The following is a 25,616-nucleotide window of genomic DNA, read 5'->3' on the forward strand; positions in this document are numbered from 1 at the left end:
ACGCACACGGTACGCTGCAGTACACAGTATATGAAACACGAGTAGCACGGGGGCATCGATTACACGCGCGTTATTTCGATCGATATTATCAATATCGAGTAAACAAGCGCTCGGCTTTTGCCTCCCCCCTGAATGTAAACAGCTGGAGTTTGCCACTTTCTCTCCAATTACACGATTCCGCCTCGAATTTCTCTACGCACGATGTTTACCCCTCCGATATCGATCGATAAAAGTACGATTTATCTCCGAAAAAAATTAAACAGTCGTGCCAAAAAAAAAAGAAACACATCGAAATACACCGCAAACGTTGCTATTCAAATACCGGCGCCAGCGCGCGACTCCCGCGAAGTAATTTCGACGCGAGACCGCGCGCGCCCGTCGCGTGGCGCCCTCGAGTAGAGAACTCCGAAAAATCCGAGAGCGATAGCGGCCGGTGCGCGGCGCGCCTGCGAATTAGACTAACCGACTAGCCGATACGTTATAATACACGACTCCACACGTATATACCCACTAATACTACCACAGTTCTGTGTACGTATAACGTACAGCCATTGAGATTGAAGGCAGCACACAGCAGCACGGCAGTGCAGGGCTTGCTACTGCTCTGTGAACCACGCGACGCCTGTGCATCTCTTATTTCGTTCAACGAGTTTCGTCTTGATTCAGCTGCAATGTCGGGTGGTTAGTAAATTCATTCTTTCCTTTCTCTTTTCATTTTTTATCTTTAAAATAACAATAATATAACGGATGACTGTAAGCCGAAGCTTCGGACCGTGCATGCGTGTTGTTGTTTTCGATTTGTGTTTTATTTTTTTGCAATTAAAAATGACGTATGAATTGCTCTGTGCGCGGTAACGTCGTACGCGAGCTGTGTGCACGCTCGTGGCCGCTCGACCACAAGTCGCGATCCGTGCGTGTATCCTAACCTCATATAGGGGCTTGAGCGGGAGACGACGAACGTATAGGCGGTTATGTTCTGTACGTGTGTATATCCATGATGTGCTTTAACGAGAGAGCATTAGCTTGAGCCCCGGCGTGCTACCGACTCCGGGCACTTCGATCGATGAAATCATTTTTTATTTATTTGATCAAAAAAGAACGAGGCTCCCGACTTGGTCAGAGCACACCCATCGTCGACACATGTGGTCGGTCATCGCCACGCACGCACGAAGCCAGCAGCAGCAGCACACCCATATTACACACGCATGGCCATGCTTCTTATAGGGTGACGGCACCAATGAATGAATGACCCCCAATGAATGAATGACCAAGAAAAGATTAAAATTAAAATATGAAAGGAAATTTTAACCCATGTCAAAAAATTATTTTTATTTTATTGATGCTTGAAGTTTGAAATACTATGATCAGTTTTAGTTAAACTAGCTTCACTTTTTCACAAAAATTCATATAGAGTCGATAGTGAATGAATGTATTCATTTACTGGGATAATGCGACTTGGCATGGCGCGATACCAGTAAATGAAAAGACAATGTTTTTGCCGTCCCGCCAACGTTTGAGGTTAGGTCGCAGACGATGCATGCAGGGCGCAGTGCGTACATCGTTTAGATTTAGGTTAATTATAAGCTAATTTTAACTTAATTTAAACTAGTTATTAAAGATGGCTAAAACCGAAACGAACAATAAAAACGTAAAATAAAAACTTTGAAAAAACTGGACATAATGTCGATAAAATTCTCAACCTGTCAATGCTCTCTCATAATATAATTCATTCATTCACTGGGTCCAGAGTATTCATTAATTGGTTCTTTACCATTCATTCACTGGGGTACCCCATTTTATTGAGTTATATCATTTATAACTTTATGAAATATTATTTTTCATGTATTTCAATTTTTTTATTCATGAAATAAGTCCTAATGAACACAAATTTGAATGCACGCTAGGGATTAATGCAAATTTAGATTTTAAATCAATTGATTATAAGCATAATTTTGTGAATCCATTCATTCACTGGTGCCGCCACCCTAATACGAGCTCGTGGTCGCTACATGGAGACGATGACCGCATCATCGTGCCGCCGCTGCTGCTGCTGCTGCTGTTGCTTCTTGGGCATACATACATACATATTTTAATTAAAATGAAAGAGAGAGAGGGACGAGCTCGCACAAGTTTTAACGTATGCGCGAACGATGATAATATTGATAATGATTGTAGCTTTTTTAACGTTTCGTATACGATTCGACACAACGCGTAACTAGAGGCGAGTTATGAATCTAAAGCGTTGACTCGGCGCAATGGCTGCGCCATGGATTGAAATTCTGAATGATCAACAATTTCTTATTGATTTTTATCAATTAGCCATGAAGCTCTATTCTGCCTATTATTGGATATATTCATTTGTTAATAACAATAATTTTTAAATACGTGGATAAGTTGAGCACGATTTTAAAACGTTTCATAAAAGAGCATATTGAAACCATTTTACCAATATCAACTCGTCTAGACTTTAAATTTTCAATCTTTTAATTTAGGGCCAACTCAGTTTTTAATTATTTAATACCACAATGAATGTTTCATCTTAGAATTCGTTCTTATTACATTTTTGAATAAGTGAGATCTATATCAATTATTGACATTTAAAATTCTGAAATAGTAACTCTCGAACTCAAAACATAGCCTCTACTTGCAGTAAAAATAAAGATGCCCCTGCTTTAAATTCCATTTATCAGTATTATAACCTAATTGTTCTTTTCTATTTCACAGGTAAAAAAGGAAAGAAGGTTAAAGCAAAAGCCATCCCCCTCAATGAGTTTTTGGGAGATGCTGCACCTGCCACAAAAACTAGTTGGGCAGATGCCACAGAAGACGACGATGATTGTAAGTATTGATAAACAATTTTTGTTATAAAAAGAGAACATTATTGAATAGATTATTAATAAACTTTTTTTTTCTTGACAGATTGTGGATACGTGAGTCATCATCGTCCTACTGCTCCACTAGTTTTACCAACTGCTCCAAGAGCGGCTCGCGATACCAGCGTAAATGAAGAACTTGTACCAACACATGGGCCATTCTGTGCTTATGTCACAAATCTTCCTTATGATGTTGAAGATGAAGATCTGCGTGAATTTTTCGCTGAAATGGCAGTACAGGAAATCCGCTTACCGAAAGATTCATCTCGAGGGAAGGGTTATGGATACGTAACATTTGAAGATAGAAAAAGTTTGATCGATGCCTTGAATATGGCTGATACGGTAAGTTGATTTGTATAACTAGTAATACTGTCTCAGTTGATACTAATTGTAATTTATATTTCGTTTACTAATCATGGATTGATTTATTTTTACAGAACTTGAAAACCCGCAGAGTGCGTATTGAGCTATCGAACAACACAACCGACGACCGCCGCCGCATGGGCAGTCGCATGGGTGATCAACGTCGTGACTACAATGACGACCCCGAACGCACAACTGGCGACTGGAGAAGCGCCAGGTCGAACGACAATCAGGACGATAGGGAAGAGCGTAGCGGAGGCTACAGAAGTCGCTTCGGTGGCGATCGTGCTAGGGATGAGGGACGTGACGGTGGCTTTGATGAGTCGAGACCAAGTAACTGGCGTGATGCACCACGCGAAAACTCGAGCGTTGACAGACCCAGGCCCGCTATGCGGGAGAACAGAGGCGAGGGAAGGGAATGGAGCAGATTTGGTGACCGCGATCGCGGAATGGACCGTCGTGACAACCGCGACAGTCGTGACAATCGTGATTTCCGTGACGGCAGTCGCGATCGCGAACGCGACGGCGGATTTGGCTCTCGTCGCAACTATAATGACGACGACAAGGAACGTTGGAGCAACTTGAGAAACGCGCCTCGCGAGCAGCCGCCAAGCACCACTGACGGCCCGGAAGCGTCGGCCGCCGCCGCCCCAGAGCCAGCAAGAACGAGGCCGAAACTGGCCCTGCAGCCAAGAACAAAGCCGATCGAGGCGTCAGATCTTCCGGTCGCCTCTACTCCGAGCAGCAACGAGTCCCCAGCTAAACCAGAAGGTGCCAATGAGGACAATACTCAGCCGCGACCAGCGTCGCAACCAGTGCCAGCAGCCAACATTTTCGGCGCTGCCAAGCCCGTGGACACCGCCGCGCGAGAACGCGAAATCGAAGAGCGTCTCGCCAAGAGTGCCGAAGCCCGCGCCAAGGAGGTGGAATCTGAAAAATCAAAAGAAGGCGCTGGTACTGGGGCTGCTGCTGCTCCAAGATCTGGCCCAAGAGAAGGAACATGGGGTCGTCGCAATGGGGTGAGTGAACAATCGATACTTTTCAGTAAAGAAGGAATACGATTCATCAAATGAATGAAATTATAATTTGCATTTGCGTTATTACAGGAGGAAAATAGTCGACCAACTTGGCGATCAAACGAGAATCGCCCTGATGATAGGTCATCTGGTGGACGTCAAATGTCCCGCTCGGGTGATTATGACAGACAGAGAAATTACCGAGATAATCGGGATCACCGAGACAGCCGAGACAGTAGAGACAGTCGAGATAGCCGAGAACGCGATGGATCACGGGGTAGAAGCGGCGGATATGCTTCAAGAGGTCCTCGCAATGATTCAAGACCTCCTCCGCAGGACGGAGTTGAAAAGTAAGTGACTTTTATACGAGTAATTTTATTAAAATAAATTTATTCATTTACTTATAAATTATGTTAATTTTTAGAGAAAAGAAGAAGGATCCTGAAGATGAAATAAGTCGCATGCCAAAGGCGAAAGAAGACGCTGCTCCGGTTAGTATAAATAATTAAAGCATGTATTTTAGTACTCTAAATTTTTTAAGATCATTTTTTGAACTCTTCTTTTTTATAATTGCAGAATTTCATAGCGTCCAACAAATATTCGATGTTGCCCGATGACATTGATCCCGATGAGGAATAAGCGCGCTTGCGAAATGCCGCTGTTCCATTACTTACGGCTAATTTCGTTAAAATTTGTCGTTATACTGTTGAGAAGAAAAATTTGACAGCAGTGATTATGATTGAATGATCCTTAAAAATAATCATAATAATGTAATTATATCAATTTTTTGTAAACATGAACGTAAAAAATGTAACATCTAGATTTCAATTCAAGCCAGGTGAACGGCGTACCGTTTTCCTGGTTTGTGGAATCCCTGTTAAGGCTCCTCTATACAGAGGGACAAATACCGACATACCGATATTATTTTGTACCCATTTTTTTTATTCTCTAGACAACCGTTGAACTTGAAACTTCGTGGGAGTGATTATGAAACTTATAAAAATGTGCCTCTGGAGCCAGTTTTTAATAAAATGTTCAATAAAATCATTTTAACTAATTGTTTGAGAATACGTTACTTTTTAGGTTATAAAAGGGGGATAATAGAACATCAAGTTTGTTTGAAAGTAGCGGTCATTTAATTGAAAACTGGCTCCAGAGGCACATTTTTATAAGTTTCATAATCACTCCCACAAAGTTTCAAGTTCAATGGTTGACCAGAGAATAAAAAAAATGGGTACAAAATAATTACGTACTTGTTATCGACTGAGTGTGTATAGAGGGCCCTTAATCATTTGTATCCGAACTATTTTATAAATCTTAATGCGTCTATTTCTATAATGAATTGTAAAGACTACTGGTTTTTTAGCAGAATATTACCATAACATAGAAGCATATTAAACTGATTTCAATCTTTCGACTGAAAAATAATCAAGATGAATGATTGAGCTATTCGTATAATGTGATGTAATAAATGAAGAAAATTTTCTAAATTTGAATGTGAAATATTATTTTAATTTTAACTATATATAGTAGGGTGTTGAAAATCTGAGGGGGGATTTCATATAGTTAATTGTCCAATGTACAGTTTACTTTCTAAAATATTGTACAATATGCGACACATAAATATAAATGTAAATTAATCATAAGGCAATTAAAATAAAAATCTTTTACAGATATAAAAAATACAAGGCTTCATGAATGAAAATTAAAAATGTTTCATCGCGACCTAATTATCAACCTTACACAAATATACTCATAAGGCACTTTAACAAACAACTCTTTAATACATTTATAAAAATCTATACAATAAATAATGCAACAATTTTGTCCAGATCATCTAAATGAGTTAAACTACAGCATATATTTACAATCTTTGTGATCAAACTGAAATTGAATCTTTATGTCTGAGCTGTCAATGCCAATTGTTTCAGTTGCTTGAGTACAGTTTCTGAAAGCTTTTTCTTATCCCTTTCGCTCTTTTTCAAAACAGAAAATACTGTTTTTTTATCGGCTTCTCTCAATCTGAAACAGAGCATCATTAAATAATTACATAGTCTTGTTGAAACACTTATGAAAAAAAGGAAATTTTTCTCACTTTTCAAGCAAATTTACGGCCATTTGAGGTGTCACTAAATTATATTTATTTGATTCGTTTGAATAGTCATGGAAATAAGTAGGCCAGTCCTCGCTCATGAATAGATCCAGCAGCTGTCTAAGCTTTGCAAATTCTTGCAGCAGTGCACCCTCCGGCAAGCCAGCAACCGGCTCAGATGCAGCGAATTCTAGAATGAAAATAAAAATTTATATTCTGCTTTGAATAAAAAGTTAAACCGTTTCTATAATGGCTTACGTTCGCATTGAATAGTGTCTAGATTCACTTGCTGTAGAGCGCCTTTAGAGATTTGTTTGACGTTATCACTTGTTAATATGTTAAAAATCGATTTAGCTATATGCGAGCATGCCGATCTACAAGCTACCTGCGCTACTTCCGCCTGTAAAAGTTGAATAGATTTTATTGTGTTACTATGAAAATAAATCAACAAACATTTGTGTCAGGTAGATCAACTCACCGGCAAATTGGTGAAACACGTAAAAGTACTTAGCAAAAATGCAATAAGATCTGTTATGAATCCAGAGGCATGACCTTGTGGTTCCGCAAGATTCCAATCGTAATTTTCGAGACCCAGAAATTCATCCAGCTTCAAGTTCAATTTATCGCAAATTTGCTTTTCCGCATCATCTCTGGCAACTCTAAACATGCCCGATTTCAAACCGCCGCCGCTCGACTGTCCTTCGTGATGTTTTCTGGAAGTTTTAAAAAGAACATCAAGCGATTGTTCACTCTAAATTGAATTCTTAGCGAAAAAAAAATATCTTACCCAGTTATGTTAGTAACGAATTCCTCCAAGTATTTTGTAGTTTTCTCCAGATAACCCGTATTTATAACAATTTGTACGACTTGCAGGAGTGCTAGCGAGGGTTTGCGAAACAGCGATGACAAGCATCCACTAAAAGTCCGGGTCAATAACAAATTTGTCGATTTGCAAATCATTTCGTCGATTTCGGCGTGCGAAAGATTCAGATCTTCGGAGAATTTTAAGCAAGCATAAATGAACTCCTTGACCTGATGGTACACTTTGGGTACCATGGGCGAGAACGGAAACTTCTTTGGAAAACTAGCTTTTTCTAATTCTTCATCACGAAATGGAAACGAGGCAATCACTCTATCGTAATCGTCTTGGGATTTCACCTAAAACAAGATAAAGTGATTTGAAATTAAATTGATAGTAAATGATAAATGAGTTCATTAAAATTGCTAAAGAAAAATTACCTCAATAGGCATAAAATCATCTTCATCTAATATATCTCGAAAGACTTGTACCCAGTGTTGCATCAAAACTTCATTATAATGTACTCTTATTTCTTGAAGCAAGTCTGACAGCTGACCAACAGAATAACCATAATCCTATAAATAAAAGTAATAAATAGAGACTGTTTTTAATAAAATTGAATTTACAAAAGTGCATTCATGATACATACCCTCAATGTTGTATTAAACAACATTATCAAGTTTTTAATTCTTAAAATCAAAGTTGCATCTGTACAATAAGCCTAGAAAGTAATAAAACAATTAGTATGATAAATAACCATTATTTTTTCCAATGCAACTTCTTACAGAATGAGTTCGCAAAGCATTAACAATTTGAGATAATGCAATTGACCAGAGCTCTTCTAGATATGTGCGAGTAGTTAATCCATTTCCAGTATTTAATATATGATCCTCAACAACGAAAAAACCAAGAATTGCATAAACATAAGATTGATAGCCAGCTATACTTTCATGCTAAAACAAAAATGAATGTTAATTTTTAAAGAATTAAATTACTTTATTATAGAGGTAAGTTTATACCATATTTATTGGGGGCTGCAATACAAGTCTGGCTTGCTGTTGTCTCTGCTGTCTATAATATGCTTTAAATGTTTCACCTTCTCGAAGAACTGTGTAAATATGCATACACCTATACACTGGACTGAAATCCATTAAATCTTGTGCGCTTAGCTCTTCTTCTCCATCATTTGCATAAACAGGTTGAGGTCTTTTCTTTTTTTTACCTATCACCTCTGCTTCTTTATCTAATTCTTCAGCAGTCTAAAATATTACATGACATTATTACAAAAAAATTAACTCAAATATTCTAATTGCATAATTTAAAACTGACATGTCTCATAGCAACTTCACCAATCTTGGGGGAGTATTTTCTGATATTTTCAAGGAAGTCTCTCAAATCAGTCATTGCAGCATCTTTAATATCTTTGCGTAGTCTGTAACAAATATATCAAGTTCAAGTATTTCAATTTGATAATTTAACTCATTTTTGAAATGCAATCATCTTACTGAGGAATTTTTTCAGTTATCTGAAGAGAGAATCGATAATTCTTTACTTTAGGCAAGTCTTCATTTTCTAACTGTTCAACAGTTTTCAGAGCATTGTAATAACGCTTTTCTTTCAGCTGTTTCTGTAACTTGGCATAAGCTGCCAATACTGGAAGACACATTGTTAGACTGTCAGCTGCTGCAGCCATGTTACTTTGAACTTTTCTAGCTTTTACAAGATCCTCCATTTTCTCTTTGACAGAATCCATGCTTGAACTTATTCTTTTGTCTAATTCTTGAATCTCACCCTAGATTAAAATCAAATTTTTTGAATTAAAGCATATAATACAAAAATGTTAGTTTGTTAACATTTGCCACTTGTGTTTCAACAAACCATTAGATGTTGGGCTTGCGTTCTAACTTGTAGGAGTTCTCGTATCGAATCGATGAAACCTTGGTAATGGTGATTACACATGCGTTCAATGTCCTTGTCATGGCTTTTGACTCTTTCGTCCAACTTTTGCATAAACTTTTGATGTTCATTTCCATCGTAGATAGCCCTGCAATGTCAAAACACAACATTTTAAAATGACGTATCGGTCTGTCACCAAATCTTCATTCAAGAACCAAGCGGGGAAACCGAGACAGTAGGCAAAAGCTACCTTATAATCAACCCAGTACTGTTCATGTCGGATGACTCGATTTCGTCCAGTAGATGCTCGTGTTTGGGCGCGGTGGAGAGCAACGCGCTCTCCAGCGCGCTATCCATCATCGCGTGTTACGATTGATTACTCTTTACAGACATGCACCTTTCAAAATGACAGAGTCGCTCGGAATTATAACCCGTCTCATTTTAAAAGAATCCCCCCTTTACGGTGTGTCACGATGCAACTGCCAACAAGGGTACAACAACATGCACGCCTGCTGCATGCCTAGGCAGCTGCACAGTGCATTTCGGCATAGTCGAAGTACAGGTATATATATACAGAGCCTATAAGGAGCCTATTGCGCAAAAGGGTTGCGCACCCCTATTCGTCGAAGGGCAGACACGTTCGTAGTAGCTCTGTATACATATAGTTATAGAAGGGCCCGCAAGACGAGAAAGTTTGCGAAATTCAAAAAACCTCGTTCGAAGGTGATGCCGCGGGTGCGACTCTTTTTGACGTACCTGAAAGTCGGGCCCAGATAATCGTCGATGCTCTCGATTTCTTGAATAAGAAGATCCAGCGATTGATTCTGCATCTCGATGCACTTTGACGCTGGCGATAAACACGCCCGCAGCTGGAATTCTCGATGGCGAAGTCGCTCCCGATGGGTTTGTTTTTGTGAATGACACGAAGACGACAACGACGACGACAAGTATATCTATGCGAATGACTGCAAGTTATGCGTATGTATATGTTACGTATGTAAGTATGTTTGCGTACAATATGTGCCAAAGAGTGAAAGATCCCTCCCCACCCGCGGTCGATGGTGACTGGCGTTGCCTAGTCTCCACCTGTTACACACACACATCATCGTGTCGTTTTGAATCGGATTTTCGAGTCTGTTTTTTTATGAAATTATTGTACTGTGCATCAAGGAAAAGTGAAAATAAAATTATTGAAGTTTTGGTTGAATTGTAAATCATTTTTTTATTATATAATTAAAATATATAAATTTGATTTATATACAATACATTTAACTTAATTATTAACATGACTTAATAATAACATTTAGTTCATTATAAAACAGTTAAGAACTTATTTATTGTTCTGAGTCTTTTTTGCTTTCTTTGCTTTAGGCGCATCATTGTCAAAAAGCACATTTACAGCATTTTTAAGTATATTTTTGTTTGTTTTGCCAACTTCTTTAGATTTAGCTTTTTCTTTTTCCAATTCTGCTTTGCAATTTTGTAATTTTCTTTTCAAATTTTCTATCTCAATTTTATTTATTTTTGCCTGGATAGAACTTGTGTCAGCGTTATCATCAACTGATGATGATAAAGTAAGAAATTCTGATCCATCGGTATAGTCTAAATCACCTTCAATTTCTACAGGTCCTTCCTTTGTTGCTGTTTTTTTTAATGGACAAATGGAAAAACGAGGTTTAAACTTTGGGTCGTTGAAATTTCTACAATCTTGAGTGAAGAATGCTGAAACTACAGGCGCTTGATGTTTCAGTGTCAAAAGTATTTGACAACTTGCAATATCCCACATGTGAACCATACAATCTTTGGATCCGGTAAGAAGTGTAATACAATCATTGGATGCAGAAAGAGCTGTGATACTAGCTTCGTGTCCTTTATATACAAACTTTTCACCCAGCGACACGTGATATTCTATGGATCTTGGTGGTTCTCTCAAATTGAACTTTTCCACCACTCCTTTAATATCTCCAACGAACAAATTATTTTCCATGAGGTCACAGGTAACTGTCGTGAGCTGCTCGTCGAACACCAATCCCAGAAGCATTTGATTCTTCCAGATGTCGTAAACCCTGCACGATTGGTCCAGCGAAACCGAGTACAATCTGTTGCTGGTGTTCAGTTTACCAAAGTACAGATCGGTGATGGTCTTGGAGTGGTAATTGAACTCGCTCAGTGGCTCGAATTCCGCTTCGTTGGCCACTCGACTGAGCAGCCAGACGAATATCAAGCCGTCCTCGCCACCGCTGGCGAAGCAGGTGCCGTCCGCGTTGAACACCAGCCGGTTGACGGGCTGATAGTGCTTGGTGAAGGATCGCACGAGCTCGCCGTTGCACGTGGTCCAGACGCAGATGGTGTCGCCGATGGCCGCGACGATGACGGCGCCGTCGGGCGAAGCAGCGAGGGCCGTGACTCGGCCCGGAGTGACGAACCTCGTGTTGGGCACCATGACCTGGCTGTTGACGGGCCACGCGTACAGCAGGGACTTTTGCACGTCGGCGCCGATCACGTAGGAGTCGCGCAGCGGCTGCAGGGTGGCCTGGCCGAGGGCACCCGTGTGGCCCTTGTCCCCGGCCCGGTACTGGTGGCGAAGGGAGCCCGTCACCGGGTCCCACAGATTGGCGCTGCAATTCTTGCCAGAACAGTCGCTGGTCAGGATGAGCTCGGACGAGCACCTGTCGGTGATACTCGTCATGGTTGTCGAGAGTTTTTTTTTTTTTAAATCAACACAAAAACAAATTAAATATTGATACACAGCGTGGGTCGAGCTGTGCGTTTCACACTACACGTGGTTTTGTAATTTTAGTCTGCTTGATGCGTCGCGCCGGCACTGAACTGCAGACTGCGGAGACAGTGTGGATACGTCACAATTCGGATCGTTCTACTGACATCACCAGCGATGCGCGCGCGCACACATGAACGGCGGTCGGTTTGAAAATTCAGTGTAAGTAATAAAAATTTGATTAATAAAAATGTCGTTGACTTTATTTAATATTCATCGATAGTTACAATGGTAACTCATAATTATTTAACATTGATCTATTGTTACAATAGTAACTCGTAATTATTTAATATTCATCTATCGTTACAATGGTAACTCGTAATTATTTAATATTCATCTATCGTTACATTAATAATTTGTAATTATTCAATGTTCATCTATAGTTACAAATAGTAACTCGTAGCTATTTAGTATTCATGTATCGTTACAACGGTAACTCGTAATTATAAAATAACATAAAAAAACAATACAATAAATTTTTACTCCTCAGGAGCGATTCCGATTCATCCTATCTACACGAGAAAAGCGACTCGTCGTTAACTAACGATCGATCGACTCGTCGTCGCTTTCTCCACATCGAAGCAGCGGCTCCTCGATCTGCAGTCGTCCCAGCTGTTCGGCTGCCTCTTCCGTCACCGACACCGGCTCGTCCTCTCCCCGCAATACTCGGCCGGCCACCTCGGTGATCTCGCTCCAGGCGTAATCGATGTCCTCGGCGGTGGTGTAGCGACTGCACACGACGAACCTGACGAGGGTCAGGTCGCGATAGGCGCCCGCTATCACGTAGATGCGGCGTCGCAGCATTAGCCGGTCGAGCAGCTGCCGCGTCGAGGAGTTGTCCGCGTCGCCCCGGAACCTGAAGCAGATCAGGCCCATGCTCGGTTTGACGGGTATCTCGAAGCGCTCGTCGGCCGCGACGAGCCGATGAAAGTACTCGGCCTGCGAGATCGTGTCGCGGATGTGCTTCTGCAGGCCCTGCTGGCCGTAGAGGCGCAGCACGAGCCAGAGCTTCATCGAGCGAAAGCGTCGACCGAGAGACAGTTGCCAGTGCTGGTGGGAAATTTCGAGATTGTAAGATGAATGTTTGAAATATAAACATGAATTAATCAATGAGAAAAACACTCACTCGATAGTCGCGCTCGGCCTTGGGTTTGTTTTGATCGCTGGCCAGATAGACTCGCTCGACTCTGAAGGGCTCGGTTATGTGTCGAGCGTCCTTCATCCTGCGCAAAAAGCAAAACAAAAAAATGATAGATTCGTAATTCATAAAAAAAAAAAAAAAAAAAAAAAAAAAATTAAATCACCAATGAGCCGAGCAGTCGGCGTTGACCAGCAGCCACTTGTGCGGATTGAAGTTGAACGAGTCGCAGTACTCGACGCCGGCCATCAGCGGCCTGAACTCGGGACAGACGAAGGCAGCCCCGGCGTAGGCGGCGTCCACGTGAAGCCAGATCTTGTGCTCCTGGCACAGAGGCCCGAGCTCGGCCAGGTCGTCGAAGGCGCAGGTAGGCGTCGTGCCCAGGGTCGCCACGAGGGCGCAAGGTATCAGGCCCTCCTCCAGGTCGCGCTTCACCTGATCGAGCAGGGTCGCGCCTCTGAGGCGACACTCCTCGTCGCCGGGCAGCAGTCGCATGGGTATGGCCGCTAGACGGCCGGCCTTTTCCACGCTCGAGTTCGCTTGATCTGTTGTTGGGACGTTAATGATATTATAAGTTTATCAAAGTTCATAAAAGCAATAATGTTAATCAAAAAATAATTGAAGCTATAAAAAAATCCAAGGGGTCCGGTTACCGATCACACTACTGAATTATCAAAAAAAAAAAAAAAAAAAAAATTATTTAATTTCGATCGCTCACCCGACGTGTAGGAAACCAGCTTGGACCTGATAAGTCCCTCGCTCCATTCGGGATGCTCCTTCTTGACTCTGCGAATCGTCGTCTCTCTCGCGGCCAGCAGACTGATGAGAGTCGACTCGCTGGCCGAGCCCTGTATGCAGCCGCCGCCCGGGCCCTCGCTCGAGTTCAAAAAGTGCTCGGGCAGCCCGAGCAGCTTGGCCAGCCAGTCCAGGGTGATCATCTCGAGCTCGGTGCAGGCCGGCGAGGTGATCCAGGAGAAGCCGACGCAGCCGATGCCGCTGCTCAGAATGTCGCCGACGATCGCCGGATACGAGTTGGACGTGGGGAAGTAGGCGTGGAAGTGCGGCGAGTTCCAGTGCGTGATGCCGGGCATCACGTGTTTCTCGAGGTCCGCGAGGCAGGCTTGCCAGTTGTCGGGTGCGCGGGGCGCCTCTTCGGGCAGCAGCTTGGCCAGGTAGCCCGGCTCGACCTTGGGCAGCACCGGCCGATCGCGCAGACTCTCGTTGTAGTTCGCGACGTAGTCCACCGCGGCCTTGGCGAAATCGCGAAACTCCTGGTGATTCATCCTGCGTACTTTGGCGTGATATACCGTGAGAAAAGATCACCTGTAATGATTTTTCGCGCCAAGTTAATGTCGACGAAAGAAAAATAAAACCGTTACACTTACTGGACGATAACTGCGACGACGACGGTGCTGTCGGTTTGGCTTTCAAATTCAAACTAATTCGTTGATCGTCTCGCTAGAAATATCTACTTCCTACCACTCTCACCCTACTCTCGCACTATTGATTCGTATTATTATTATTATTATTATTATTTTTTTTTAATTCAATTTTCAATCTATAATCGTGTCGTAATCGTTGACACGAAAGTCCCGCGTGTAAAGTATTTTTCATTCGACGTACCGCATTAGATTTTTTATTTCTCGTATCGTATCGAAAAATGAATTAGAATATAATTACGTAGCGAAATAATTTTTCGACATTTTCATCGTCGCGGTCAACGCGCCATCTCAACGTACTTTCTCTCTCTTTCGGCGCCGAAATTTTCGCTCGACGATATCTACCGATGTTTACAAATATCGAGAGTCACAGTTACGTCTGTCGTTGGTAACGAGCAAGGGCTAGGAGTCATGTGAGTTTTTCCAAAGTTTTTCGTACATCGGCGTTCTCCATTCGCTTCGATTTTTTTTTTCATATAGATCGGACACGGTAGTATTACGATCGTTTATTATCGAACTTTTTTATCGCGCGCATCTAAATTAATTTTCAACGCTCTACATAGAGAGATAGAGATAAGATAAATCGATTTCATATTTAAAAAACAATGAGAGATGGGTCATTTGGTCGCGAACAATTTGTCATTTGCAAAAATCGTACATCAAAGAACCATCGAATTCGCATTTTCTTTTCGGATAAAAATCGTCATCGTACGCGGTCGCAAGTCGTTATTATGTACGGTCTCGGTGTGCCGCTGAGCTCGTGTTTACATTTTTCGATCCTCTACACAAACAGAGAGTCTTGTCATAATATATGTCACTCTATACCTACAATATACTCGTGTAATATAACGAACGAAAATTTCCCAACGTCTCTCAGGGCCGAACAACAACAACAACAGCAACAGCAGCAGCAGCAAGTAGACACTCCCAGGATTCTGTGCACCTGCTACTATCCGGGCTGCTGGAACCAGCTGCAGCGAAGCGTCCTCGACGATTACACGTACCAGAGGGATGGCCGACCACCGTCAACCTCGCCACCGTCGATGTCACCACCCACCAGTCCACCGGAGGCTGCGGAGGCCGGCGCACCGGACGAGGCAGCCATCCCCGCGGCGTCCGGCGAACCCGCTGCACCACCAGCACCAGCACAACCTGTACCAGCACCAGCCGCACCAGCACCAGTTGCACCAGCACAACCTGCACCATCACCAGCACCCCCAGCACCAGCTCAACCTGCACCAGCACATCCTGCACCATTACCAGGTGCACCAGCACCAGTGGCACCAGCAGCACAACCTGTACCAGCACAACCAGCATATCCTGCACCAACAGCACCTGCACGAGCACGAGCACGCGTCGCACCATCAGCAGTGCCAGCACAACCTGGACCATCTCCAGCAGCTGGCGCACGAGCACGAACTGCACCAGCAACACCTGCGCGCGCACGAGCACGCGCTGCACCGCCACCGGTGCCACCCGGCTACAAGACGTTCTATCGCATGTGGCGACCGGACTTCGCCGCCGAGGAGAAGTGGCGTCAGTTCATGGGCCTGCTCACCTGGGTCCAGGACGACTCGCGCTTCGTGTGCGCGGATCACTTTCGCCCCCGGGACTTTCACCAGCAGGGCCCGGGCGCGGACCCGCGACTGCGCAGGCTGCGCCAGGCGGCCGTGCCGCGGCGGGTGCGCGCCTCGTTCGGCGCCCTGCACCAGATGGCCGAGCGCCAGGGCGCCTATCATCCGCGCGTGCTCGGCGGCTCGACACTGTTCACGCGCGATCAACCCTGCAGTCCGGGCCTCAACGGCGAGGCGCTGCTCTGGCTGCACGAGCAGAGCAGGAGGCTCGAGCCCCAGGAGCTCGTCTGCTCGCTGCTGCTCGACGAGGTGCCGGTGATCAAGCGGGGCGACGGCGAGGGTGTGGCCGATCGACCCTGTCCCAACTACAAGTGCATGGTGATGATGTTGAGGGGACTGCGCAGCGACTGGCGCCTCATACTCGGCTATCAGTTCACCTCGGAGCCGTACGACCCGGCGAGGCTGCCCGAACTGCTCACGAGGACCGTCGCGGCGGTGCAGCACGCCGACTTCAAGCTCGTCGCCATCACCCTCGACTGGCACTCGTTCCTGCTGCCCGGCGTCGAGAAGTTCTGCTGCGACTCGGACGACCGGCGCACCTACTACAAGCCCCGGCAATCGGGCGAGCAGCGCATCTATCTGTACTTCGACCCGGCGAGGCTGATGCGAGCGACGCGCAACTGTCTGCTGAATCACGAGATCCACTGGGGCGCGGCGCTGCAGCGTGTGTCGCGGCCCAGCTTCACCGCGGACTTCGAGGCGATGAAGCGCGCCTACGTGGCGAGTCGCGAGCTGCCGCGCGAGTCCTATCTGCTGCCCCGACTGACCCGAGACGACTTCGACTGGTTCACCGAGCCCACGCGACTCGAGCGCATCGACGTGGCGCTCAAGCATCTGAGCCGCTCGATGGCGCGCGCCATCGAGCATCAGGTCTGCTACGACCGGCTGCCCCGAGACTGCCTCGACACGGCCTACTTCGTCGAGCGGCTGGATCGGCTCTACGACTCGCTGCAGGGCGTGGAGCTCGAGCCCCGTAACAACGACAACAAGCCCATGAAGTCGGCCGTGCACAGGACCTCGGATCACATGGCCTTCTGGTCGGAGATGCGGGCCGAGATGCGCGACTGGCAGATCGACGGCGCCTGGAAGGACGTGGCGAGGATGCAGCGCCCGAATCAGGGCTGGTGCGACACCATCAACGCCACGCAGGCCATCTGGCGCGTGGCCCAGGACGAGCACGGCTTCAGGCACATGGCCACCAAGTATCTCGATCTCGAGCCCATGGAGAGGATGGTGTGCTACCTCGAGACCAGGATCACCAGGCCCGTGCCCGACCTCATCAGGATATAAGGATTTCGCGCGTGTGTGTTTGTGCGTACATTGTCGTTTCAATGTATGCGTTTGTATTTGAATTGTATCAATGTAAATAGTTCGTCGATCGTGTATGTATGTGCGTTTTGTATAACGTTTACAAATAATTCAGGACCTCTGTAAATAATGTAGCCCTCCTCAGGACGATCGAAGTTTGATTTTTAATGAAAAGTAATAATTTATAAGTATTATAGTCAACGCCATGACAATTGTGTAAAAAATAAAACATCAGAAAGATTTTTTAATAAAACCGAAAAATCGTCTCGACTATATACCTATATACTGTCTTCCTTTTTCTTCTTTCGCGCTCCGAGACACAAGACGACGCAGTGTCTCTCTGTATTAGCGCGCGCGCCGCATGCCCAACCGGCGAATTCGCGCCATTATTTACGATCATATGTTTTTTCGGACACGGAGAGATGCGCGCGAGTGTGTGTTTACGCACACAGGGACGACGACGACGACGACCCATTGTGTCGTATTTTTCGAAGGCGCGCGAGGAGCGAGATCGGTGAACCGCTGCGCGTGCCATTGTGCGTATTAAAGTATAACTCCTCGTTGTCGCGGATGAAACCATAAGACTTTAACTGCCTGCGCAGAGCATCTCGTGAGATTTCGATTGATATAAAAAAGAAACGCGGGTATCGCTCGTGTAACGTTTGCACCGCGAAAACATGCCGAAGGTAAATACGCTGTTCAATTACTTCACCTCGCCGAGGGGCTCGCCGGGGGCGAGAAATTCGCCGTCCACGCCGAAGTCCAAGAGGCCGGCCGCCGACGACGGGGATGCGACACCGAAGAGAGAACAAAAGAGCAAAGGTTCGTGAAAGTTTTTTTGTGCGTAGCACGCGTGTAAGATGGAGAATTTCTTTTTTATTCGTGCGTTAGATAAGATTCGTATGTAATTTATTCGAGAACGAATTTTAACGCAACGAATTACTGTATGCAAAAGTTAATCGATGTAAGTAACAAACGTTCGTGGCTCATCGATGCACGCATACATGTTATCCTTGCAAAATTATTGTTGACAATTTTTAACGAATGACAATTCGAAGTTTGAATGATTTGAATATTTTTGGAAAATCAGTTGCCAGATTTGCTAAAGATAAGACCAAAGATAAGGAGAACAAATTGCAAAATCAGGACAAAAAAAGGACTCTCAAGGACGTTGATGATGATTCAATGGAAGAGGATGAACCGGTACCTCCTAAACCCAACAAGAGAAGGAGGATAATTATTCCTGATGAGGATAGTAATTCATCTGGGAGTGACTACAAACCTGGTAATTTTAGCGTACTGGTAGCGACAATAATTTCTATTAACTAAGGCTAAACTTATTGACAATATTTTAGATCCTGATGAGTCAAAAGATTCAAGCATGGAAATTCCTGCTGATGAAGTTGCAAGTGAAGCTGAACTATCAACTGCATCAGAATCTGAGGATGACAGTCCAGTTGTAAGTGATTTTAATTGATCTTGATATTTTAGTTTTTGTTTTTGTTACTTGATGTATTTTAAACCATTCATAGAAAGCAAAATCAGCATCCAGAGGTAGTAAGAAATCAGTTACAAAAACTCCTAGCAGAGTGACAAGTGCTAGTGGAATTACGAAAACAGATGACAATGAAACTGAAAAGACTGGAAAAGCATCTGATTCTCAATCGTGGCCTCATCTGAAGTATGATTTTTTGCAACCCGACAAAATCAAAGATATCAAAGGACATCGACCAGGCCATCCAGAATATGATGCCAAAACTCTTCATGTGCCATCAGATTTTTTGAATAAATTGACACCAGTATGTAAAATTTTTACTCTACATGTAAATTGAAATCAGATATTCAATTAAAAATTTTTTACAGGCTGTACGTCAGTGGTGGGTTCTAAAATCTGAGCACTATGATACTGTTTTATTTTTCAAAGTTGGCAAATTTTATGAACTTTATCATATGGATGCTGTTATTGGAGTAAAAGAATTGAACTTGACATTCATGAGGGTGAGTTTTTCAACAATGGTAATAATTCAATTGGTTTTATCAAATCTTTATGCTCTAGGGAGAATTTGCACACTCCGGGTTTCCTGAAATTGCATATGGTAGATATTCTGCCAGTCTTATTGAAAGAGGCTACAAAGTAGCAAGAATTGAACAAACTGAAACTCCAGACATGATGGCCAAAAGAGTAGCAAAGCGTAAGTATATTATTTTCTCTTTTTGAAATTTGAGTAGCTACTAATCACCTATTAAATTTTCAGTCAAAAAATCAACCAAGTTTGATAAGGTAGTCAACAGAGAAATTTGTCAAATCAGTACCAAAGGCACTCGAGTCTACACTGTTCAAGATACTGAATCCTCAGAACCAACATCTAATTATTTACTTTCGATTTACGAAAAAACACACAAATCATTATCAACTTATGGTGTCTGCTTTATCGATACAACTATAGGTGATTTCAACTTGAGTCAATTTGAAGATGATCGATGCAATTCTAGACTACTTACACTTCTTGCCCATTGTCCACCTGCTCATATAATTTATGAACGTGGTAATTTATCATCTACCACTCTTAAGATACTTAATAGTTATCTTCCTGGAGTAATGAAAGAAGCATTATTAAAAGAAACACAGTTTTGGCCATCTACTACAGTATTGAAGGTAAATTCTTGATTCAATATTTTAGTGAATGGTTTCAATAACTCAAATATTTTCTAGTATCTTCATGAAGAAGATTATTTCAAAAATGAAGAAGATTCTGAATTTGTATGGCCAGATGGTATTCAGCCTTACTTGAGCAAAAGTAATTACTTTTTCATATTGTACTATTGATAATTACATAGAAGTTTGAATAACTAATAACATTTTTATTAGGTGACACTTTGGGTCTCACTCCAGAAGATGATAAGGAATTGGCTGTGAATGCTTTAGGTGGTTGCGTATATTTATTGAAATCATACCAACTGGATTACCAATTGTTGACTCAAAAACGTTTTAAAACTTATATTCCACCTGATATCGTAAACAAAAAAGACACACAATTTGCACATAATATGGTAACTTGAATCACTGAATATTTACTTGGCTAAGATTTCTATTATGTTGAACTATATTCTATGTAATTAAATACTAATTATTTTTTTCATTTTTAATAGGTCTTAGATGCAATGACAATTAATAATTTAAGGATTATTGGAAATGATGGATCCTTACTAAAAACTTTGGATAGTTGCTGCACAGCTTTTGGTAAAAGGTAAAAAAATAGGTTTTTATACTGAATCGTGCAACAATATTATTGAAACATCTTGTTGAAAACTAAAATTATTACAGACTATTGAGGGAATGGGTATGTCGACCCTCATGTCGAAAATCAGTCATAATTGAACGGCAAAAGGCAATCACGACTTTACTGGATCATCCAGATATTACGCAAGAAGTTCGATCAAAACTGAATTCACTTCCTGATCTTGAACGTCTTCTGAGCAAGTAATGTTACATATAAATTTGAATAAATTTTACATCACTCTGCAGATAATGCTTAATAATAATGTATCTTTAGAATTCATGCTCTAGGAAACGCAGCTAAAATACGAAATCATCCCGATTCTCGTGCGATTCTTTTTGATAATTCGATTTACTCCAAAAGAATAATTAATGATTTTATCACAGCTCTTAATGGATATGATCAAATTCTAAAAATAATAGAGAAATTTTCAGGTATTTTTTCTTAGTAATACTTATCATTTGATTATGTGATTGATTGTAAAATCTAAATTCTTTTCTCAGAGTTGGATAACGAGTTAGTGAACAAATGCACTCGTACAGAGCCTGCTGGTGATTTTCCGGATTTGAAAGATATATTGGATCATTTCAAAGTAGGTATTTTGATTATTTTGCTATTTCGAGAGGCTCTTTTAAAATTTCATGAATATTTTAGAATGCCTTTGATCAAGAAGCAGCAAAAAAAGAAGGTTTCATTATACCTAAAAAGGGCGTTGATAAAGATTATGATGCAGTCTTAAATGAGCTAGCTGACATCCAGTCAGATCTTAATGATTACTTGAACAAACAATGCCGACACTTTGGAGTAAAAGTTAAATTCGTTGGTACCGATCGTAAAAGGTATCAAATAGAAATACCAGAAACTCAAGTTAAAAAAGTTGGAAGTGGTTATGAATTGACTGGTTCGAGAAAAGGCTTTAAACGATACTATACCGATGAAGCTAAAGTATACAATTAAATTTCACTTTTTTCCATTGCCACTACACTCGAATACATTGAAATAATGTTTTTTAACATATTTTTAAAGGATCTTCTGTTAAGACAACAAGCTGCTGAAGATAGTAAAGACAAAGTTCTAAAAGATATTAATCGAAGAATATTTGAAAAATTCAGTACACATTACGATAAATGGAGTAATGCTGCATACAACATTGCTGTTTTGGATTGCTTAATTTCTTTAACCGAATATGCACGAACTTGTGATGTTTGTATCCCAACTATACACGATGATACAGAAGATGAAGAAGTACGTTAAATAATATTATACCATCAGCTTATACGACGTACCATTTATAAATTTATCCCGAATTTTCAGATCTTTATCAGTATTCTTGAAGGAAAACATCCGTGTATCATATCGGATAATTTCATTCCCAACGATACCCACATCAATAAAGAAAATTTCGCTCCGCTGATGATTCTGACTGGACCTAATATGGGTGGTAAATCCACGCTCATGCGACAAGTGGGACTCATAACTATAATGGCTCAAATCGTAAGTAATTTCTCGATCGTGAAGCTAGATTTGGAAATACTGAATTGAGTTTTCAATTGGTCACTTTTTGCAGGGATGTCATGTACCAGCCAGCGAATGTAAACTGTCTCTTGTCGATCGTATCTTTACCAGACTAGGAGCCAATGATGATATTATGTCCGGACAAAGTACTTTCTTGGTAGAGCTGAGTGAGACTTCAGCGATTCTTAAACACGCTACTAAGCATTCCCTAGTTTTGCTAGATGAATTGGGTCAGTAAAATGTTTAGTTAAAAACGATTCTCATAAATGTCATAGATTCACATATTAATTACTTTGTTTATTCTAGGTCGAGGAACATCAACTTACGATGGAACAGCTATTGCTGCATCAGTAGTAGAAGCATTAACTAAAATGGGTTGTCGAACTTTATTCTCCACTCATTACCATTCTCTGGTAGAAGATTACAAAACCAATCAAAACGTTACTCTTGCTCACATGGTAAATTTCATTTAGAATTATACAAATTGAATTTAATCCAACAATGAATTGATGATAAATTATTAAATGTTCATTTATTACAGGCATGCATGGTGGAAAATGACGATGACGACAAAGTAACTGAAGAAAATGTAACATTCTTGTACAAATTGAGCGAAGGAGCGTGTCCTAAGTCTTATGGTTTCAACGCTGCCCGACTCGCTGGAGTACCAATAAATATTACGAAACGCGCTCAAGAAATAGCCACCAGATTAGAAGCAGAAGTTAATCTTCGTCACGCATTTAAAACTTTATGCAAAATTAATGATAGCACAACTATCAAGCCTCTGATTCAACAAGGCATTAGTATTTTGGCTAAATGTTAATCAATTTTTTTCTGTTTGTTAAGCATGTTTCGTTGATTATATGTTGATCATTATGTTCAAACTCATTTTAAATTAACGAATGTTACTGTAACTCGTTCTGTTATTGAAGCCGACGTTCACAATTTGTAATTAATCAAAATGTTCAAGTATTATTATCATTGATTGATATTGACTCGCGTATATTCGCAAAATAATAATGTGTGATTTGTTGAACAAATAAATTAAGTTGTTTTTTCCTTTCATGCATTGTTTCAAATTATTCTCAGACATCTCACATAAGGAAATCAGGATATTTGATAGGTAAGTATTTTTGAACAATTGTCTCGCTTACAAAATGTTTTTATTTATCAATACCATAGTACAAAAGGGCTAATCACGAATATTAATGTGATAAAACACGATTTACACGTTAAAAGCACAATTTTTTTTTCGTTTTTTTCTTTTAATTATATCAACTCATATACGAACACGAAAGACAATCAGCGTAAAATTAAGCCTCGTATATTATTATATTCTTCGTCATTACTATTATGAAAGAGTATAATATTGAATAGTACAATTAGAATACAAGAAGCTCGTGTAACATTCATAGGTCTCTGAAAAAGCTCCAAGATGTGTCGTCGTTCTTATTAAAGAATGTACGAGTTATACACGTAATATATCTATACGAAGAAATAATAAGCAAAAATTAAATATTACATATAGGTGCATCGTTTTTTAATATATATATATTGCAAATTCGACGACCGAATAATAGATTTTCGACGAGTATAATACATGAATTAAGTATTGTGCTTTCGCTAATTTTTGAGGCGATAAATAAAAGTTTCTCGTGTCTTTTTAAAAAGTATTGATAACGAAAATTTATTACAAACTTTCATCTATCGTGAATCAATATTTTCTAATGAATTTTTTATCGTTAACACTTGTTCACAAGAATGAAATACTCTAAAATTATACAAAACCGATCTAGTTCCTTTTTTGACGTAAAATGCTTCTATAGCTTGTAGGTAATATATAGGTACAATATCTTGAGAAATATATTTTATTTATATATATTTATATGTATTATGCCATTTTTGTTTTCATAAAATTCATCTTAATAAATCTCTTCATAATTAACTTTTATTTCTCTTCGCTCCGTTATTTCCGTGTTTACAACTTTTTCAGCATGTTTCGATGAAAATTCATTTTTTGCTTGTAGATAAAAAAAATTATTGACACGATAAATGATTAATAATAGTAATAATAGTAATAATAATAATAAAAGTTATAATGATTATAATCGATCTTTTTCCTCGATCATAATAATAGTAATAATAATAAAAAATGATGCAATTTTAAACATTCATTCGATAATTAAAAATGTACGAAAACAAGAAGATGATTCTCCAATCTAACTCAACTCCCTTTGAATAATCGCATCAAAACTAGTCATACGAGTAATTAATCGACAGTAAAAAAAATTGTTAATTAATTTCTTTTTGGTTTCCTTCTATATTCTTTAAGTATAACCATTAATTTCGTAAAAATTAATAAGATAGTAGAAAAAAATTACGTCAATTGAATAAAATTCTCATGTGTGGTATTTTTGATGTTTGCTTTTTATCTTTAATGTGATAGTAATCAGAGAATTTTTCACACATCAGTCATCGTCGTCCCCAGTCCATTGATGTCGTCGTTGTCTTTGTCGCTGCTCTCAGCTGTTCTGTCCCGCTGTCGTTTTATTAATTTTTTGTTGTTCTTGTTGTTGTTGCTGCTGTTGCTGCTACTGCTGCCGCTGCTGCTTCGTTTTTCGTTTACCAGAGACCGGATGAGAAGCCACCGGGTGGTACGCGATTCTTTAGTCTCTGGACTGGCTCTCGGCCGATGCTCGGCGACGAGTCGGTGCTGGATTTTTCGCTGCCAGCGCTCGATGATGCGGCGCTGCTCATTCCACCGTTGGATGTGCCGTTCTGGTGGAGCTCGTAGCCTGCTCCTGTCACTGGATTGCCATCTGCGAGCATATGATTGATTCCGGTGTCAGTTTTTTGACGAATGATTATTAGATTTTTTTTTTTAGAATAAATTGCCGTCGTGTTTTTAATTCAAGATAAATTAATATTGCGAACAATTTATTCTAAATTTAGTCATTAATACGTGATGGCAGCTTAAATGTCGCTTGTAACGATGCTATAGATGAAAAATAAAAATAAAAAATACACATGATTGAACGAACGTTCATCAGCCGTTTGCACACGTTCAAACGCAGTAGAAAATCTTTCACTCGAAACAAAATAGAAAACAATATGTCGCAAATCATGCCTAACTATGAATTACCGTTTCACTTCAAACCATGCATGAAAAAAAAAAAAAAAGAAAAAGAGTAAAAAAACATACGATGACGAATAACTTCACTCGAAATTAATGAAAGCGTAAAAAAAGTAGTTAAAAAAATTGTAAAAATTTTGCGTTTGAAAATTAAATCGTTCGTAGAAAGCTTTAAGCGCACACATGATAGTCGATGAAAATTAGAATAGTAATGAGAAAAATATGAGCATGAAAATAATAATTGTACATGAATAGACCTATTCTATGTAGTATAAGATTAAAATATTCGTATTCTGAATGGGGGATACGATGGGGGGCTAGGGTCTACGATCCGTCGATGATGAAGAAGCAACTGT

General features: G+C 40.9%; 7 protein-coding genes across 9 annotated transcripts in view; 3 read left to right on the top strand and 4 right to left on the bottom strand.

Annotated features, from left to right (window-relative positions):
- Positions 1-559: 559 nt before the first annotated feature.
- On the top strand, positions 560-5,228 carry LOC106653909 (eukaryotic translation initiation factor 4B-like). The gene is made up of 7 exons (XM_014373570.2): positions 560-681; positions 2,725-2,838; positions 2,920-3,215; positions 3,311-4,255; positions 4,343-4,602; positions 4,677-4,743; positions 4,829-5,228. Exons 1-7 carry the CDS (start codon positions 672-674, stop codon positions 4,889-4,891), a joined length of 1,755 nt encoding a protein of 584 aa, XP_014229056.1. The 5' UTR covers positions 560-671; the 3' UTR covers positions 4,892-5,228.
- A 580-nt stretch (positions 5,229-5,808) lies between these two features.
- LOC106653888 (exocyst complex component 6) lies at positions 5,809-10,030 on the bottom strand. Its single transcript, XM_014373531.2, has 13 exons — positions 9,796-10,030; positions 9,022-9,187; positions 8,649-8,935; positions 8,473-8,575; positions 8,163-8,402; positions 7,929-8,096; positions 7,793-7,864; positions 7,584-7,718; positions 7,132-7,502; positions 6,823-7,057; positions 6,603-6,744; positions 6,348-6,534; positions 5,809-6,274 (listed from the first exon to the last, which is right to left on the bottom strand). The coding sequence occupies exons 1-13, from the start codon at positions 9,867-9,869 to the stop codon at positions 6,151-6,153; spliced, it is 2,304 nt and encodes a 767-aa protein (XP_014229017.1). The 5' UTR covers positions 9,870-10,030; the 3' UTR covers positions 5,809-6,150.
- Positions 10,031-10,293: 263 nt separating this feature from the next.
- On the bottom strand, positions 10,294-11,898 carry LOC106653953 (WD repeat-containing protein 18). Its single transcript, XM_014373621.2, has one exon. It carries the CDS (start codon positions 11,726-11,728, stop codon positions 10,370-10,372), a length of 1,359 nt encoding a protein of 452 aa, XP_014229107.1. The 5' UTR covers positions 11,729-11,898; the 3' UTR covers positions 10,294-10,369.
- A 98-nt stretch (positions 11,899-11,996) lies between these two features.
- Positions 11,997-14,443, bottom strand: LOC106654040 (alpha-methyldopa hypersensitive protein-like). The gene is made up of 5 exons (XM_014373732.2): positions 14,339-14,443; positions 13,672-14,276; positions 13,120-13,498; positions 12,942-13,038; positions 11,997-12,865 (listed from the first exon to the last, which is right to left on the bottom strand). Exons 2-5 carry the CDS (start codon positions 14,234-14,236, stop codon positions 12,356-12,358), a joined length of 1,551 nt encoding a protein of 516 aa, XP_014229218.1. The 5' UTR covers positions 14,237-14,276; positions 14,339-14,443; the 3' UTR covers positions 11,997-12,355.
- A 99-nt stretch (positions 14,444-14,542) lies between these two features.
- LOC106653896 lies at positions 14,543-17,526 on the top strand. Its single transcript, XM_014373544.2, has 2 exons — positions 14,543-14,805; positions 15,270-17,526. Coding segments are annotated over exons 1-2 (2,049 nt in total). The 5' UTR covers positions 14,543-14,803; the 3' UTR covers positions 17,317-17,526.
- A 240-nt stretch (positions 17,527-17,766) lies between these two features.
- Positions 17,767-23,192, top strand: LOC106653882 (probable DNA mismatch repair protein Msh6). Its single transcript, XM_014373507.2, has 19 exons — positions 17,767-18,156; positions 18,425-18,619; positions 18,690-18,793; positions 18,867-19,133; positions 19,198-19,332; positions 19,391-19,526; positions 19,590-19,990; positions 20,048-20,132; positions 20,204-20,385; positions 20,485-20,582; positions 20,660-20,815; positions 20,889-21,046; positions 21,116-21,204; positions 21,267-21,557; positions 21,639-21,857; positions 21,927-22,106; positions 22,180-22,357; positions 22,434-22,585; positions 22,669-23,192. Exons 1-19 carry the CDS (start codon positions 18,012-18,014, stop codon positions 22,948-22,950), a joined length of 3,453 nt encoding a protein of 1,150 aa, XP_014228993.1. The 5' UTR covers positions 17,767-18,011; the 3' UTR covers positions 22,951-23,192.
- An 81-nt stretch (positions 23,193-23,273) lies between these two features.
- The window catches only part of LOC106654051 (microtubule-associated protein Jupiter), a 96,472-nt gene continuing 94,129 nt past the window's right edge, over positions 23,274-25,616 (bottom strand). For all 3 annotated transcript variants that reach the window (XM_023462911.1, XM_023462912.1, XM_023462910.1), the window contains exon 3: positions 23,274-24,946. In XM_023462911.1, the coding sequence (XP_023318679.1) occupies positions 24,750-24,946 (197 nt within the window). In that variant the 3' untranslated portion in view covers positions 23,274-24,749. The remainder of the gene's footprint in view (positions 24,947-25,616) is intronic.

The sequence above is a fragment of the Trichogramma pretiosum genome, unplaced genomic scaffold (assembly GCF_000599845.2).
Source record: "Trichogramma pretiosum strain Unisexual culture from Peru unplaced genomic scaffold, Tpre_2.0 scaffold1, whole genome shotgun sequence".
Classification (NCBI taxonomy): Eukaryota; Metazoa; Arthropoda; class Insecta; order Hymenoptera; family Trichogrammatidae; genus Trichogramma; species Trichogramma pretiosum.

Excerpts from the sequence above, each read along its gene's own strand:
- LOC106653888 (XM_014373531.2), bottom strand. The coding sequence starts at position 9,869 with ATGCAGAATCAATCGCTGGATCTTCTTATTCAAGAAATCGAGAGCATC. Across the intron at positions 8,936-9,021 it reads CGCAAGCCCAACATCTAATG|GGTGAGATTCAAGAATTAGA; the intron begins GTTTGTTGAAAC and ends ATTTTAATCTAG. Across the intron at positions 7,865-7,928 it reads ATGCTTTGCGAACTCATTCT|GCTTATTGTACAGATGCAAC; the intron begins GTAAGAAGTTGC and ends ATTACTTTCTAG.
- LOC106653909 (XM_014373570.2), top strand. Across the intron at positions 4,256-4,342 it reads CATGGGGTCGTCGCAATGGG|GAGGAAAATAGTCGACCAAC; the intron begins GTGAGTGAACAA and ends GCGTTATTACAG. Across the intron at positions 4,744-4,828 it reads CGAAAGAAGACGCTGCTCCG|AATTTCATAGCGTCCAACAA; the intron begins GTTAGTATAAAT and ends TTATAATTGCAG.
- LOC106654040 (XM_014373732.2), bottom strand. The coding sequence starts at position 14,236 with ATGAATCACCAGGAGTTTCGCGATTTCGCCAAGGCCGCGGTGGACTAC. Across the intron at positions 13,499-13,671 it reads GCTGGTTTCCTACACGTCGG|ATCAAGCGAACTCGAGCGTG; the intron begins GTGAGCGATCGA and ends TCCCAACAACAG. Across the intron at positions 12,866-12,941 it reads AGGCCGAGCGCGACTATCGA|CACTGGCAACTGTCTCTCGG; the intron begins GTGAGTGTTTTT and ends ATTTCCCACCAG.
- LOC106653953 (XM_014373621.2), bottom strand. The coding sequence starts at position 11,728 with ATGACGAGTATCACCGACAGGTGCTCGTCCGAGCTCATCCTGACCAGC.
- LOC106653882 (XM_014373507.2), top strand. The coding sequence starts at position 18,012 with ATGCCGAAGGTAAATACGCTGTTCAATTACTTCACCTCGCCGAGGGGC. Across the intron at positions 20,583-20,659 it reads TGCACAGCTTTTGGTAAAAG|ACTATTGAGGGAATGGGTAT; the intron begins GTAAAAAAATAG and ends AAATTATTACAG. Across the intron at positions 21,047-21,115 it reads AATAATAGAGAAATTTTCAG|AGTTGGATAACGAGTTAGTG; the intron begins GTATTTTTTCTT and ends TTCTTTTCTCAG.